Source organism: Gobio gobio (assembly GCF_949357685.1).
Source record: "Gobio gobio genome assembly, chromosome: 4".
In the NCBI taxonomy this organism is placed as follows: Eukaryota; Metazoa; Chordata; class Actinopteri; order Cypriniformes; family Gobionidae; genus Gobio; species Gobio gobio.
In genome coordinates, this window is record NC_137100.1 from 25,291,866 (window position 1) to 25,304,107 (window position 12,242).

A 12,242-nucleotide genomic window follows, 5' to 3' on the forward strand; every position below is an offset into this window, starting at 1 on the left:
GAGGTGGACATTTTAAAGGCAGACTAACAGGTCTTTGAGGGTCAGAATTCTAGCTGATAGACAGGTGTTCAAATACTTATTTGCAGCTGTATCATTCAAATAAATAGTTAAAAAATCATACATTGTGATTTCTGGATTTTTTTTTTTAGATTATGTCTCTCACAGTGGACATGCACCTACGATGACAATTTCAGACCCCTCCATGATTTCTAAGTGGGAGAACTTGCAAAATAGCAGGGCGTTCAAATACTTATGTTCCTCACTATATATATATATATATATATATATATATATATATATATATATATATATATATATATAATGTATATGAAATGTCACTTGAGCACTAAATCAGCATCATGTGGACACTGTGACATTCATGTGACAGGTAAAAAATGACATTATTTATATTAAATTATAAAATAGTTATTTTATATTGTGATGATAGTTCACAATATTGCTGTTTTTTATCAAATAAATGCAGCCTTGGTGAGCATTTCAAATACATTAAACATGTAAAAAATCTTACCGACCTCAAGCTTTTGAATGGTCGTGTATACTATAAACATACACAAATAAATTGGCATAACTATAATTAATGTGATGAACTTGAACTACACCTGTGGTTACTCTGCTAGGACACCTCTGAGAGGAACTGACATCATATATGCACTAAAAATCACCCTGACACCAGTTGGTTAAAAGTTATTGCAAAAATGCCTCAGATCAGCTCACTATTGCCACTTGGTTTTAGTTTGCAATTACAGACATTTTTATAAGTGCCCAAAATTGGAGTGACAATTAACGTTTGTTGAAGGGTTTTAAGAAAAATGTCTTGAATAAATGGATATATGACAAGTAATGTGAAGAAAATGATTGTGTCCCAGTAAGACGGCTTCATTATTAAAGCCTGACTCACACTTTAAATGGAAGCCCAATGATTGGGTGGGTGGAAAGAGAGAGAGCAAGAAGTGACAAAGGTATTAAAAACATATGCTAATCGGCATGGCAGAGTGGGTGGCCGATACAAAAGGTTTGGCTGCTGGTTCAATTGGATTTTCTTACAGGTGAAGTAAAAAGATTACCCGACAGTGAAAGACAATTGCACAGCCGTTGACTTGAACACAGATTCCCTCACCATTTTTTTAAAGTCAAAATTAAATGCCAGAATGATAATCAAGTTTTATAAAACCTCTAAGATCTAAAGGCCCGAACCCCCCCCCCCTCCCCTCCCCTCCCCTCCCCCCCCCTAAGGCATTATATGAAAAGGAGTAGTTAATGAGATATTAATATAGCTCATGAATATGGATCTAAGGTGAAGCATGCAATCTCCGCACCACTAGTGGCATGAAACAGAATTGGAGGGTAAATTATTATTTTGAGTTGGGTTGTTTCAATAAATCAGTTTATCCAGTTCACAAAGCCCGTGTAAATTAACCAGATTGATGCAATTCTCAAGATCAGCAATTAAAAACTCACTGGACAGGAAGATCTATCAGTAAATAACAACTTAATTTTCAGCTATGAGAGGTAGGAATTGATCGGTTATTAAAATACATAAAAAAAAAATACAACATTAAAAGCAAGAAAAAAAGTAAATAATTAGTCAAGTGAATTTAAGTGAATACAAGTGAATTTAAATAACCACAACACAACATCATATTGTACACTTTACAGTATGAAAAATTTACATTTATTTTGAGATTTAAAAGGGATCGTTCACCCAAAAATGAAAATTCTGTCATCATTTACTCACCCTACAGTTGTTCCAAACCTGTATATATATATATATATATATATATATATAAGCTTGTATAAATAAGCTTGGTTACAAACATTCTTTCAAATATCTTCCTTTGTGTACAGCAAAACAAATAAATGTATACAGGTTTGGAATAACTTGGGGGTGAGTAAATGATGACAGAATTTTCATTTTTGGACGAACTGTCCCTTTAAGGCCTGTTCACACCATGAATGATAACTATAAAGATCATTATTACAAGAACTATATTAGCGTCCACACCAGCAGATGATATTGTTCTGTTTATTCTAAATGTGTACTTGTCTGCCGTTTTAAATGTAAAGCTCTTTAAAGATGGATGGATTATGATTGGCTGTCAATGTTTTTATCATTTCATCAAACAGAAAAAAAACTTCTGAAAGTGATTCCAGCGATATCATTTCTCAGTCCCATTATCGTTATAGTTATGGTGTGGACTCAGCTATTCTTTCATATTTAGAAAGATTTTTAGAACTATAGGCCCTATTTTAACGATCTAAGCGCATGGCGAAGGTGCTTAGGGGATTTTTTAAATCAACTTTCACTAGTTTAACGACAGAAAAAACGGTTGCACACCAGGCGCATGGTCCGAAAGGGTTATACCTAGTCTCTTAATGAGTCATGGGTGTGTTTTGGGCGTAACGTGCAATAAACCAGAGGGAATCAGAGTGTCATCTCCCATTCCCTTTAAAACCATGGCAGATTCGCTATTTACATGGCGGAACTTGCGAGCAGAAAGACTGAACGCTTCTCCAGAGAGGAATCCTTTTATTTTTAATATTTAAAAATGTTGGTGTACTGCTGTGCATCCCTGTGTGTGTAATAAGCAGAGCACCCGCGCCCTTTAAATAACAAAAACAATTCTGCGCTATTGACTTTAGACCAGGTTTTTGTTGGTCAATGGTGCAGTTGTTTTCAGTTCCCTTAAAATAGCAACGCGCCAACAATGCACCTAAACACACCTTGTTTTCAGACCAGCAGGCCCATGGGAGAACAGATTTTCTATTTAAACAACGTGGCGCTGGACGTGAAAATGATAACTGCGTCGGGTTGAAAACAACACTTGCGTCGCACCTGGCGTTGCATCATGCCGGGTGTATGATAGGGTCCTATATCTTTATGGTTATCTTTAAAGTTATCATTCTTGGTGTGAACGGGCCTTTATTAGTGTTTTTAATGATTAAATGAGCAAAAAAACACTCGCTGGATATTTTCACCTGTAAGTGAGTGTCATTGGGGACATATTGATCCTGATCTCCCATCAGCGAGGTGATGACTGGATGCTTGCCTGCCGTGATCAAAATCTGACTTTTATCTTCAAGAACTTCAGGCCTATGTTCAGGACATGTAAAAAAAAACAAAAAAAAACAAAGAAGAATTAAACACCAAAAAAATAATTCACACCCTTAGATAAGCTGACACAAAAATTTAAGAATGAATTCGCCAACATAAAGTTTTGCGAACACCGCTTTGGCTCAACACCTTACATATAAGAGTTAGAATTTATGGTATCAGCTCAACACACTTTTAAAAAGTCCAGAGGGAGAGGATAAGCTCTGGAGCTCTGCAGAACAGGCGGGAGGGGGAGGCGGTAAGGAGCAGAGGGGGAGTAGTTGGCGGAAACCTCTGCTTTCAAAGTCAAATCCACTCCCCCACACAGACTGTCAGAGGGATATGGAGTGGGCTCTATACTGCATGGGGGTGGGATTCATCCTACTGTTGGACTCAATTCGGGCCAGGGAGAGACGGAGATGTGGGAGCTCCTGGGTCCCCTTACTCTCGTTCATCTATGAAAGCTTATGTAAGATGCTTTATGTGCATCTCACGAAACACAAAAGAGAAATAGAGCTTCTTTGTAGATGCTGGGAAATGATTGATTTTATTATGCTATGTTATGCCAAAAAAGATAAAAAAATCTGGGAAAAGTCCCCACAATCGCTCCCAGAACTACACGTATCTGACTTTTGAATGTTCAAAAAGAATAAAAGACTTGGCGAACTGGGCAATTTATGAGGGAATATGTGTGCTTGCGCATATGATTAGGTTTGAAATATGAGAGAGGACAGGAAGTCAGCAGAGAATACGGGAATAAAAAGCCAACTTCATTACCACACCTGCAGTAATTATTTTCTTTAGCAACCTGGGCCAATGAGAAGAGGCAGTCCATGGTTGCTAGGTGACACACTGCTTTCCTCAGGATGTAGTAATGGTCCCCAAATAGCCTAGATGGCAAAAAAAGAGAGAAGGCTATTGAGAAAGAGGGAACGAGCACTGTTGGGTCAGAAAGTGAAAGAAGACAAAACATGTTTTATATGATTAAATTAATCCTGCAGCTTCCTGAACTGAAAGTCTACACTGAAACAAAGCACTGAAAGCATCTCAGCCAATCAACAGGGCTGCTATAAAAAGGACTTTTGTCATATATCAAAGTTACATACTGAAGGAAACTGATCCACTCGTGACTGCAGTCAATAACCAGCTGCTCACGTAGTTGCTGCAGGCGCCGATGTTTCTCCACAATGAAGGGAGTGTGATAGCGGCCAACAACCTTAGTGCTGTGGATAAAAAAGCATGTTTAAATGTTAAAATTGGTTTGCATCCAACTGACTTTTCAATGCAGAAGTAAGCTATTCACTGTGAATGTGCAAGACTTCCGATTCATTAGCCACTATAGATAAACAACTACAAGAATAACAAAGTGCAGTAAACAGTAAAACTACATTGCTCTACAAACCAGTGTGTTTACAGTTATGATCAAATTAAAATAATATGATAACAAATAACAGTTTGCAATATCAATGAGATTTTGGACTGTTTTTGTACAGCTGAAATAACTGTAAACGGCTACTTTGAAATACAAACATATGGAAGGGGACACTTGGTAGAAGCTCTCTTAAAATGTAGTACATGGGTAAGATGATGGATTTTCAGAGACAAAGTGATACATTTTCTCAACAATTGTACCTACCTGTTGATTTTGACCCAGTCGGATGGGACTATGGATGACATACTGTTCTTTACTTCAATGAGAAACTGGAAAGAAAAGAAAAAAAGCGCACAATCAGTTAAAAAAATGTACATTTACATTTTCTAAACATAACGTTTTGTGCAACATCAACACTGTAATCATCACATTACAGAGTAATCTTTACATTACTAAAAACTAATAATACATTTCACCACAAATAGGGTGCTATTATCCTCTTAAAAATCAAATGGACATAATGTATGTACCCTCATGTCATTCCAATCCTGTATGACCACTTCAAACATCAAAGAAGATATTCTGAGAAATGTTTTTGTCCATACTATGGAAGTCAATGGTAAGCAAAACTGTTACCAACATTCTTCAAAATATCTTCTTTTGTATCCAGCACGAAGAGAGAAAATCATACAAGGTTGGAACAACATTAGCGCGAGTAAATGACCACAGAATTTTCTACCTTTCTGGGCCTTGAAAGCGGTAATAATGTTACCAGAAAGCTCTCGGATTTCATCAAAAATATCTTCATTTTTGTTCCGAAGATGAACAGTAAAATGTCTTGTGGGTTTGGAACAACATGTGGGAGAATAATTAATGACAAAATTTTCATTTTTGGGTGAACTAACCCTTTAATGATGGCTACAGTCAAATCAGTTCTGTAGTTATCTATTGAAGGCACAAGTGCTCTGGTAACAAGGTGAACAAGTCTGTTCATTGACCATCTGTTGCACATTGAAAAAAATATATAGACATTTCCTCTGTGTTCTGTACAATGCTGCTATTTTGCACACCAGTCTATCATTATGGCATCAACTCCCAAATCCACCCCTACATGGCACATAAAATGAAACTGTGGTTGGTCGCCTGCGTCAGTCATACAGTCTCTTGTGGTTCTAGGCCAGAATAAGATGCCAAATGGACCAGATTTTATGCTGATAGTCAAAAGCATAGCAATGCAAGACTCGGCCATAGATGGTGGGAGAAATGGTATGGCCAGGGTCTATACTCTGAGGTGGAAAAACTGTTGTGTATTCATGAGGGAATGGCAACAGAGAGCAGATGGAGAAACAGATGTGGAGCTGCATACAAACTGAAACATTTCAGACACTGTCCTTGTAGTTGTCATCTTCTAGTATGGCAGTTATCAACAGTATATCGACAGTAGAATAAAATGAGTAAAAGTAATTGTATACAACTGATAATGAGACCATTGTGTCTTCAAACATATCACATTCAGTTTTTTTTAAAACAATAAGAGGTAAATCTAAATCTCTGGGTTTAGATAGTGTGGTACCAAAAAATACTTTATTTTGCAGTCCTGTTCCTCAAGTACATACTCTGTACTTATTTGCGTAACTGCAATAACTAAGTACTAACCCTGAACCTACCCCACTACCTAACCTTAACCCATGTAGTTACCTTATATTACCCAGTAATTTCTTAACAGGGTTAACAGTTGAGCATGACAAATATGTGCAATGTGTGCACATTCTGCCTCTAATGCAAAATAAAGAGTAGCATATTCGTTGACTGTATTCAGTGTTAAAATAGGTTTGGTGCTCAGTTGAAATTAATTTGAAAGACAGGTGTTAAGAAGATGATGAGATGGAGATCCTTGACGCTGTTACCTGCAGGCCAGACACTGTTGTGTAATCCAAAGCTGGGTTTTTTAACACCAGCCGAACCTCTCGCCGGTGCTCCATTATTTCTGACAGGACACTCTGGATCTCCTCTTTTCTTTTCTGGATCACTGGGAAGTCGGTCAGATCCACAAACATTTCTGTCTTTTTACCCATCCTAAAAGGATAAAAGGACACAGAGATATCTAATCAGAAAAGCTACATACAGAATAAAAGCATTTATGCATTAAATACCTTGCTTTATGTACTGCATGTATTAAGAAAAATACACGGGTTAAGGTGAATATTGAAGTTGTCAAAAGATTTTACGCACTTTGCGGCTTTCTCATCCAGTACTTTCAAGAAGTTGTGGGCGGGGCTTAGAAGCTGAGGTGTGTCCAGTAGGAGGTTCTTTAGAAGGGCAGAGCTGAGCTGTGATTGGATGGCGGGCATTAGGGCTTGAATCTCAGTGCTCAGACGAGAGAGAGTGCTGGTGATGAGGTAAAATTCCTGAGTAGAGCACTGACAAGACACAGAATTGTCAAAAACACAGGAAATCACACATGTTGGGTCTTTAAAATACATTGAGGTACACATTTTACTTCTCAAGAAGGGGTCATATGAGAATTTTAGGTCCAGGATCAATTAAAAGCCTCTTTGCAAACTCTTCATAACACTGTGACAGGTTTAGAAAACAATTGTTGCAACCATGGTCATGTGCACGTGTTTAATTAATTAAAGTTAATATAAAAGTTACAATGCTTATTTCAAATTATTACATTTCAGATTTGATTTTATGATATGAGCCTAACTGCACTTTAAATAATATAGAGTACATTTTCAAGATATGAACTCTTCAAAGACTGTGCATAATAAACAAATTCCCTTCATTGTGCTTTGCTTCATAAATAATGAACCAAAAAAACGAAAACTATTGATTACCAGAAGAAATAATGATGCTTAGTTGTAACTTACTACTGGGCATCATTAATCATTATACGTCAAATGCAATGGCTCATGTGTATGCAATCTGTAATTTCCATATTTTGATGACAGTAAGCACCAAGGAGCCAATTAAATCTCTGCTTGATCTTGTGCGTTTTAACATCAAGCCCATTTCCCAAAGGCTGAACGTTAGTCATTCCTACTAGACATTATACACAATAATAAGGCAATGCATAGCCACTCTCTGCGCTCATTAAAAAAGTGTGTCTGTAGAAAACTCCCCCGTAGCACTGTGCAAATACTCTCTGACCCTTATTACAGTACATACATTTCCTCTATGATGGAAGTGCTACTTTGACAGTCTATCACTGGTAAACAAGAAGCATGAAAGCCACAGGAAACTACAACAATGCATAAATACTGAGAAATACAGGTTTTTTTTTTTCCAGGTTCAATAGTTCACCCAAAAATTTAAATTACCCCATGATTTACTCAACCTCAAGCCATCCTAGGCGTATATAACTTCAGATAAATACAATCAGAGATATACTGAAAAATGTCCTGGCTCTTCCCAGCTTTATAATGGCAGTGAATGAGGGTTGAGATTTTGAAGCCCAAAAAAGTGCATCCATCCATAATAAAAGTAATCCACAGGGGGTTAATAAAGGCCTTCTGAAGCGACGCGATGCATTTATGTAAGAAAAATATAAAAAAATATAAAAATATACATTTCTAAAATATAGTTCTTTTAGTTTTAAAAATATTTAAATAACTAGCTTCAGACAGACAGATCAATTTCAAATGAAAGAGTAACACCTGACCATACGCATGAAGCGCAGAGGATAGAGTAAAACAAAACACCGTTCATGAATTAGAAGTCTAAAACAAGAATTTTTAAAGAGAAATGTCAGAGGATTTTGTTATAAGAGAATAAATCTTTAGTTTGTTACACAGCCATATTTGTTTAAAGGGGTGGTTGGTTTTGATTTCACTTTTTAAACTTTAATTAGTGTGTAATGTTGCTGTTTGAGCAAAAACAACATCTGCAAAGTTATGACGCTCAAAGTTCAAAGCAAAGGGAGGAATTTTCTTTTAAAGAAATTGCTTTTTAAGGACTACAACAAACGGCTGGTAGGGACTACACAAGCTTCCTCCTGGGTTAGTGACATCACTAACCCTGAAATTTACATAAACCCTGCCCCCGGGAACACACAAAGGGGATGAGATTATCATGACAGAATATGCTAATCAATGACTTGAAGATAGTTAACTCCACTTCAGCTACATAAATTCATCAACTAACCATTCAGGAACATCTTGTTGCTTTCTACATGTTGTCACTTCTTCTTGAGTCTATCCATCATTGTCCAACTCCGGTTTGAACGTAAAAGGCTGAATAGTTTCATTGCCTGTCTGCATGAGATAATCAGAGCTGCAAACTGGAGTTCTTGAAGCTCCACCCCATGAGCAGCAGCTCATTTGCATTTAAAGGGACACACACAAAGAGGCACGTTTTTGCTCACCCTCAAGAAGTGAAAATTTTAACATGCTATAAAAATGTTTTGTGGGGTGAGCTAAAACTTCTAAAACACTCTGGGGACATCAGAGACTTATTTTACATCTTTAGTTATTTTTTTTTTTTAGTTCATAAAGTTTTAAATATGGATATTTTTCTTACACAAACACATCGCTTTGCTTCAGAAGGCCTTTATTAGCCCTATTTATGTATGTATGGATGGATGGATGGATGGATGGATGTATGCATGTATGGATGGATGTATGGATGGATGTATGGATGGATGTATGGATGGATTAGTGCTGCAAGGACGCGTCGGCGTCACATTATTTACGTTCTAGAATAGAACAGATCTAGAATAATGGCGGCTTCTGCTCCCGGGCATAGTGAAAATGATAATTTATCATATAAAGCCAGACCGCGACATTCAAAAGTGTGGGAGTACTTTAAACAGAAGCCAAATAAAACTGTGCTTTGTTCGCTCTGTAACGCCGGTTTCACACTGCACGCGGTGGCAGAGCAGAAGCTGTACGCGTGGAGAGCGGGAGCCGCGCGCGCCCGTTGTGCTTTCACACTAACAGCTACCACTGGGAGATATCATTAGGAAGCATGGCGTTAGTTTTCATTGTTATGCTGACGATACTCAGCTCTATATTTCTTCACGCCCTGAAGAAAATTACCAATTCACAAGATTAACGGAATGCATAGCTGATATAAAACATTGTAATGTTTTAAACCAGTAATTTCCTGCAACTAAATTCAGAAAAAAATGAATTTTTAATTATTGGACAAAAAAGCTCCACAAGTAGTAACCTAGAATACTGTCTAACACTTGATGGCTGCTCTGTCAAGTCCTCTTCGTCAGTGAGGAACCTGGGTGTGCTCTTTGATACCAATCTTTCGTTTGAAAGCCACGTTTCTAGCATCTGTAAAACTGCATTCTACCATCTTAAAAATATATCTAAATTACGACACATGCTCTCAATGCAAAATGCTGAACAGTTAGTTCATGCGTTCATGACCTCAAGGCTAGATTATTGTAATGCTCTACTGGGTGGTTGCCCTGCTCGCTTAATAAATAAACTCCAGCTGGTCCAAAACGCAGCAGCTCGAGTTCTTACTAGAACCAGGAAGTATGACCATATTAGCCCAGTTCTGTCAACACTGCACTGGCTGCCTATTAAACATTGCATACATAAAATCTTGCTTATTACTTACCAAGCACTAAATGGTTTAGCTCCCCAGTACTTGAGCGAGCTCTTAACATATTATACTCCATCACGTCTACAGCGGTCTCAAAATTCTGGCCAGTTGATAATACCGAGAATATCCAAATCAACTGCAGGCGGTCGATCCTTTTCCTATTTAGCTCCGAAACTCTGAAACAGTCTTCCTAACATTGTACGGGAAGCAGACACACTCTGTCAGTTTAAATCTAGACTAAAAACACATCTCTTTACTGTGGCATACACATAAAACACTTTTTCAATGAAATGATTGTTAGGCTGCATTAACTAGGTCAGCCGGAACCGGGAACACTTCCCATAACACCGGATGTACTTGTTACATCATCAGAAGAATGGCATCTACGGTAATGTTAGTCTCTCTGTTTTATCCCGAGGTTTACTGCAGTCAGCCGGATCCGGGCCGTATCGAGATCAGATGGTGGACCTGCGCCAAGAGAAGACCAACACAGGCCCTGAAGTGTCTGCAGAGACCGTGTCAATTAGACTCCCCTGAAATTGCATCGTCGACTAGGCATCCTCAATAAACCCATCTCCAGCGTGATGACTCCGATTGTTCGAATATTACAATTTAATAATTCTTAAATCGATATGTCATCCTCAATCAACCCGTCTCCAGCGTGTTGCCTCCGATCTTTCGAATATTGCACTTTAATAATTATTTAATCAAATCACATCAGCCTCAATAAACCCGTCTCCGGCGGCGTGTTGCCTCCGATCCTTCGAATATTCCGATCTATTATGACCTCTGACCTGTAAAGTTTCAGAACTTTACAGGTTATGTAAATTATTATTTCCAGAATAATAATCATACACTGCTTGTTAATTGGCCAGAGGAGAACTGGCACCCCGACTGAGCCTGGTTTCTCCCAAGGTTTATTTTTCTCCATTAGGTCACCTGATGGGGTTTTGGTTTCCTTGCCACTGTTGCCTCTGGCTTGGCGTGCTCAGTTGGGGACACAAGATTTATTTGGATATTTAGTTTAAAAATTTAATTATTAAACTACATTAACCATATAAACTAAATTACTGATCTAATTACTGATCTAAAGCCCACACTGTCACTGTATGATAATTGAAATGAACTGATGACATAATTTTATTCAGCCATCTAGCTGTTCTGGAGAAAACAATGCTGCATTATTTTCCTGTTTAACACTGTAAAGCTGCTTTGAAACAATCTGCATTGTTAAAAGGGCTATATAAATAAAGTTGACTTGTCTTGACACTGCCAGTGTTCATCTCGCGCAGCTTAACCGTGGCGTGTGTATTGCAAATAGAGACGAATATTGTCCATTCTGTCACATTTTCCAGTGTTTTTCTCCGACCCCAGTACGTCTCGTGCTTTTATTTATTATGGGCAGCAGCATATATCTGCTGCAAATGCGACTGGGTTCCCCTCTGTCCCAAACACATGCATATAAAACATGCTGTATATAGGTAGTTTACATGATTAAAGTAACATTCAAATTAAAATATGCCTCTATTTTAATAATTTAAATGTGTCTTTGAATTTTGAGCAAACACTTCTGGCAGCTTTAGTCGTTGTTTATGCACATGCCTATATCTTCAAAATTGATGACTAGTTATACATTAAAACTATGCTGAAAGCTCCTGTATGTGAAGTGAACCTTTTGCAGATAAATGCAAGTGCATTTTCGTTTACTATTGACACAAATCAATAAGTAAATCATACTCAACTATTATAGTAAACAATTTTTCCTAATTAGGCCTACTCTCTATACATTTTATGATGAATATTATCATTAGTTATACATAATGTTTAAAATGCTTCTTGTGTTCATATATTTCATTATAAAATGGCTTAAATGGATAGTTCACCCAAAAATGAAAATTCTGTCATCATTTACTCACCCTCAAGTTGTTCCAAACCTGTATGAGTTTCTTTGTTCTGCTGAACACAAGAGAAGATAGAGTGAAGAATGTTTGTAACCAAGCAGATAGAGCAACCATTGACTACCATAGTATTTTTTATCCTACTATGGTAGTCAATGGTTGCTCTATCTGCTTGGTTACAAACATTCTTCTAAATATCTTCTTTTGTGTTCAGCAGAACAAAGAACTATCCCTTTAAGTACACTACCCTTCCTGAAATACAATTAATATTGTCATCATTCATTGATTTCATGTTAAA

At 37.4% G+C, this 12,242-nt stretch overlaps 1 protein-coding gene across 1 annotated transcript in view; it reads right to left on the minus strand.

Moving 5' to 3' along the window:
- msh3 (mutS homolog 3 (E. coli)) overlaps positions 1 to 12,242 on the minus strand; it is a 115,292-nt gene that overhangs the window by 48,418 nt on the left and 54,632 nt on the right. Inside the window, exons 14-19 of the mRNA XM_079814060.1 lie at positions 6,717 to 6,904; positions 6,392 to 6,560; positions 4,749 to 4,813; positions 4,219 to 4,335; positions 3,895 to 4,002; positions 2,998 to 3,112 (exon numbers count right to left, since the gene is read on the minus strand). Coding sequence (XP_079670186.1) covers positions 2,998 to 3,112; positions 3,895 to 4,002; positions 4,219 to 4,335; positions 4,749 to 4,813; positions 6,392 to 6,560; positions 6,717 to 6,904 — 762 coding nt within the window. The remainder of the gene's footprint in view (positions 1 to 2,997; positions 3,113 to 3,894; positions 4,003 to 4,218; positions 4,336 to 4,748; positions 4,814 to 6,391; positions 6,561 to 6,716; positions 6,905 to 12,242) is intronic.